The following is a 5,358-nucleotide window of genomic DNA, read 5'->3' as shown; positions in this document are numbered from 1 at the left end:
ACTTCCAGACAAATGAGAGAACACCTCACTCTGAACATTTTACTTGCCCTAGCAGAGCTAGTTAGGCTGTTTTCATGCTATCTAGAGCGTTAGTGACTAACTGTGCTGCTAGCAACAATTGAATTCCATTTTCTGCCAACCTTTACTGACACCTGTCATATTCAACGGTGTTGCGCGTTCGTAAATTAATCAGTTACTCTTGTGCTCTGGTACACTCAAACGTGAGCGTTTTGGAAATCGGAGTAGACTGCCAAAAGTAATCTACGAATGCACGCTAAATCGACATTATTGATTGGACGATTAGGACCAATGGGAGTAGAGAACGAGATGTGACGAGTTAACTTTAGTGCTTCGGTTCTTTTTGTTGTTGCCGAACGGTGCTGAGGCAGGCAGTGAAGAAGGCGCGACCACACCACCTTTTCAGCATTTGAAGGTAGGTTTAAAAATGCTTTTAACGGTAATCATTGGAGATATATTGATGGCAATCATTACGCTTTCAGTGATGTTTGTCCTTTTTGGGGTAAGTAACTTCGTTGTCATTACAAATGTATGGCAATTGAGCATCCTATAATGTAAGCTAGCTGCCTTGAACATAGTTAATAGCTGTTCAGATGGTTAACGTTAGCCAGCTACGCAGCGCATGACTCTGGGGATGGAGACTAGGTGGGAGTGATCACACTGTGCCTCGGTCTTGCGCTTTTTCTCAATTCCTATGTCGACGATTAAACATTGACTTTCGACAACCACTATGGACAAATCGCTGTGCTTTAACTTACATGTGAAGAGGGGTTTCAGTCTGCAGTAGCTAGCTAGCTAATATATTCAGGTTGTCTGCCAGTGTCTGTGCCGAGTGTGCTGAGCTGACAGTGTAGCCGAGTCCATTGTCTCCTCAGCACCAGTTTGCTATTCGTGCAATTTTCAGGTGAGTTGAGATGGATATCAGTGTCGGTGGTATTTGTCTAGCTATGTAAAGTTGTGTGATATTGTAAAATCTTAAATAATGTAATGATTCATAATTGTGTTTTTATGAAATTGAAATCTGTCATGCTGTCATCGACATGAATAGATTACTGTTGGTCGTTTGTATTCAGTCTTTGTTAGTGTTGGTGTCTTGTTTTGAAGCTGGTCTTAGTGTAGGCCTCTGCCTTTAGCTAGGAATTGGCTTTAACTCAATAAATGCAATGATTGAATTTGAATGTTCTCCAATCTGTCAATTCAGACCACACCTAGGTTCATATTGTTCTCTGACCTGTATTTCCAATGGTGCTCCCTTTATTGTCTTCGTGCAATAATCAAATCCAATTCCGGGAAAGAAAACGTTCTCTGCTGACATGATATTACAATGACAATGGTAAGGTAGAATAAATTCTAATATTAGTAACTTAATTTATGCTCTGGTATTTGTTCCTGATAAACAAGGATGGGAAGGGCTTCATGTCCACACCCTTTTTGTCTCCATTGAAATAAACTATTTTAAACATTTGCCAGCTGTTGTTTTGAACAGGTGCAGTAAGGGTACTGTGAAATCTATTCTCAATCATTTGCTGTATCGCTAATATTCATGCTACATGTCTAACATGAATGATCCACAAGTGATCCATCTCCAACGGTCATCTTATAGACAGCAATAAACCCCCAATTGAATTCTTACTAGGCACATATCATTGCTTGTATCAATCCGTGTTTCTGTTCATTCCTGATTAGTGCATGGATGCATCTTTTGATGTATTGTCTTTCTGTCATTAAACCTATGGCTTTGTCTGTATTTTTCCTCCCAGGCAAAGCAACCCTCAGTACTCTGCTGAAATGGCGTCCTCTGGAGGTAAGTGTTAACATGATAGGACTTTATTACACTATTACAATGAGCCCAAACATATTGGGACAGTTACACCTTTTTTTTTAGTTTAGTGCCCAATATAAATTAATGGTAAATAATGTATTGTGTCATTTTGGAGTAACTTTTATGCAATTAGCTTCACTATCATATTGTTTAGGTGTTATGTCTATGCTATTATCAGTTTGATACCTACTTGTATCAACATTGATGGATTCCCTATTTTCACAGCGATCCTGGTCAAGGAGTTGGACAAGCGTGCTTCAGGTCAAGCATTTGAGGTAATCTTGGCCCCCGATGCCAAGGGTGAAATCCCCCTACCTCCCCCAAAGGAGAAGAAGGAGATGTCACTAGAGGAAATCCAGAAGAAACTGGAGGCTGCAGAGGAGAGACGCAAGGTACCTACAGTCAGATATACACAAATAAGTATCAGGAAATGGAGCCGCTGTTGCAGGAATTAAATTCCTCTGTTTTAATACCCAATTAAAATTAAACACTCTGTTTTTGTATGATTTTATGAATTTGTATGACTCTTATTTTGTATAAAATGGACAGAGCCCAGTCTTAAAGTCAACCAGCAGCATTTATTCACGAGAGTACTGCTCATGATACATTTTGCCACAGATTATAAACTGAAAATGACGTCAGCGTTTTCTAAATGTTCCGTCTCTTCTTGACACTGGTAGAAAGGCTGTATAGTTCTCAAGCCTTCCCACATCAGTCTAGAGCCAAGGCAAGCCTGTGTAGATAAGCATTCTAGCCAGTCTGGAGATATAGTTCATTCATTTCTACCAAGGAACAGACAGTCATTGTTCTAATTCTTGATTATACAGTGCCTTGCGAAAGTATTCGGCCCCCTTGAACTTTGCGACCTTTTGCCACATTTCAGGCTTCAAACATAAAGACATAAAACTGTATTTTTTGTGAAGAATCAACAAGTGGGACACAATCATGAAGTGGAACGACATTTATTGGATATTTCAAACTTTTTTAACAAATCAAAAACTGAAAAATTGGGCGTGCAAAATTATTCAGCCCCTTTACTTTCAGTGCAGCAAACTCTCTCCAGAAGTTCAGTGAGGATCTCTGAATGATCCAATGTTGACCTAAATGACTAATGATGATAAATACAAACCACCTGTGTGTAATCAAGTCTCTGTATAAATGCACCTGCACTGTGATAGTCTCAGAGGTCTGTTAAAAGCGCAGAGAGCATCATGAAGAACAAGGAACACACCAGGCAGGTCCGAGATACTGTTGTGAAGAAGGTTAAAGCCGGATTTGGATACAAAAATATTTCCCAAGCTTTAAACATCCCAAGGAGCACTGTGCAAGCGATAATATTGAAATGGAAGGAGTATCAGACCACTGCAAATCTACCAAGACCTGGCCGTCCCTCTAAACTTTCAGCTCATACAAGGAGAAGACTGATCAGAGATGCAGCCAAGAGGCCCATGATCACTCTGGATGAACTGCAGAGATCTACAGCTGAGGTGGGAGACTCTGTCCATAGGACAACAATCAGTCGTATATTGCACAAATCTGGCCTTTATGGAAGAGTGGCAAGAAGAAAGCCATTTATTAAAGATATCCATAAAAAGTGTCGTTTAAAGTTTGCCACAAGCCACCTGGGAGACACACCAAACATGTGGAAGAAGGTGCTCTGGTCAGATGAAACCAAAATTGAACTTTTTGGCAACAATGCAAAACATTATGTTTGGCGTAAAAGCAACACAGCTCATCACCCTGAACACACTGTCAAACATGGTGGTGGCAGCATCATGGTTTGGGCCTGCTTTTCTTCAGCAGGGACAGGGAAGATGGTTAAAATTTATGGGAAGATGGATGGAGCCAAATACAGGACCATTCTGGAAGAGAACCTGATGGAGTCTGCAAAAGACCTGAGACTGGGACGGAGATTTGTCTTCCAACAAGACAATGATCCAAAACATAAAGCAAAATCTACAATGGAATGGTTCAAAAATAAACATATCCAGGTGTTAGAATGGCCAAGTCAAAGTCCAGACCTGAATCCAATCGAGAATCTGTGGAAAGAACTGAAAACTGCTGTTCACAAATGCTCTCCATCCACCCTCACTGAGCTCGAGCTGTTTTGCAAGGAGGAATGGGAAAAAATGTCAGTCTCTCGATGTGCAAAACTGATAGACATACCCCAAGCGACTTACAGCTGTAATCGCAGCAAAAGGTGGCGCTACAAAGTATTAACTTAAGGGGGCTGAATAATTTTGCACGCCCAATTTTTCAGTTTTTGATTTGTTAAAAAAGTTTGAAATATCCAATAAATGTCGTTCCACTTCATGATTGTGTCCCACTTGTTGTTGATTCTTCACAAAAAAATACAGTTTTATATCTTTATGTTTGAAGCCTGAAATGTGGCAAAAGGTCGCAAAGTTCAAGGGGGCCGATTACTTTTGCAAGGCACCGTATTTACACACATTATATTCAGTACTAGGATTAAAAGAAAATTCATACATATACAGTAACATAATAGTATTCTGATTAGTACATATACAGTAACATAATAGTATTCTGATTAGTCAGTCCTGATTGAAATGTATACATTAGTCATTATTGATAAGGGAATTTTTACAGCCGCATCCACCTTACAGGTTTAGTTCATTTATATTTTATTATTTTCTATCTCAGGTTTGTTCCCACTAGCCTACCACTAACTTCCTGTGTGACTTTGATTTTCTAATTTGATCAGAGTCATGAAGCAGAGGTGCTGAAGCACTTAGCTGAGAAGAGAGAGCACGAGAAGGAAGTTCTGAAGAAAGCCATGGAAGAGAACAACAACTTCAGTAAGACAGCAGAGGAGAAGCTCAATCAGAAGATGGAAGCCAACAAAGAGAATCGCACGGCACGAATGGCAGCTCTCAATGAGAAATTCAAAGAGAAGGTTGGCCTCACTGCTCAGCCTGCCATTTTTGTCTGACATCTTGACGTAATTTTCTGCAATTCTGAACTTGAGAGAATTTCAAATTGAAAGGCCCAGGTTATGGAAATGGGATGTTGGTTGAAATGCCATGCACACTGTTCAAAGTTATACTTAACTAATCAGTTTAACTAATGTGATTTTCATGTTTTTTATTCATTTTAGGATAAGAAGCTTGAGGAGGTACGAAAGGCCAAGGAAACAAAACCAGAGGGGGAGAACTGATTTTCTTTTGTAATAATAATAAAAAAACATATCTTTTTGTTCTGTTCATTGACAGTATTATATTTTTCATTGTTATAGTTTTGTTCACCTTGTTAGGATTAGTTAGGCCGTCCATTGTTGCTTTTGTTGTGGATGTGTAAGTATTTCTTCCCCCACCTCCAGTAGATGTGTTATTTGTAGCTTATGACCTTTGAAATAAGCAGTGTTTTTACCTATAAGGAAGCATGCCACTGTTAGACATCGGTCCTTAACATTGTGAATTGCATAATGTAAGTAAATCCTTGTACCTTGTAAAACTGCGTTATCTGAGCTTAATAAAGTTGCAATTGTTCTTCAAAACCTC

General features: G+C 39.4%; 1 protein-coding gene across 2 annotated transcripts; it reads left to right on the top strand.

The window, feature by feature from the left end:
- stmn1b (stathmin 1b) lies at window positions 1-5,358 on the top strand. 2 transcript variants are annotated; one of them, XM_036973958.1, is made up of 5 exons: window positions 1-433; window positions 1,779-1,822; window positions 2,066-2,232; window positions 4,563-4,754; window positions 4,956-5,358. In XM_036973958.1, the coding sequence occupies exons 2-5, from the start codon at window positions 1,807-1,809 to the stop codon at window positions 5,013-5,015; spliced, it is 435 nt and encodes a 144-aa protein (XP_036829853.1). In that variant the 5' UTR covers window positions 1-433; window positions 1,779-1,806; the 3' UTR covers window positions 5,016-5,358. The 2 variants fall into 2 exon arrangements, with proteins under 2 accessions (XP_036829853.1, XP_036829854.1); XM_036973959.1 differs by lacking the exon at window positions 1-433 and adding an exon at window positions 625-922.

This window comes from Oncorhynchus mykiss, chromosome 3 (assembly GCF_013265735.2).
Source record: "Oncorhynchus mykiss isolate Arlee chromosome 3, USDA_OmykA_1.1, whole genome shotgun sequence".
Taxonomy (NCBI): Eukaryota; Metazoa; Chordata; class Actinopteri; order Salmoniformes; family Salmonidae; genus Oncorhynchus; species Oncorhynchus mykiss.
This window is presented reverse-complemented; position numbering and strand designations above follow the sequence as displayed.

Excerpts from the sequence above, each read along its gene's own strand:
- stmn1b (XM_036973958.1), top strand. Across the intron at positions 2,233-4,562 it reads CTGCAGAGGAGAGACGCAAG|AGTCATGAAGCAGAGGTGCT; the intron begins GTACCTACAGTC and ends TAATTTGATCAG. Across the intron at positions 4,755-4,955 it reads ATGAGAAATTCAAAGAGAAG|GATAAGAAGCTTGAGGAGGT; the intron begins GTTGGCCTCACT and ends TATTCATTTTAG.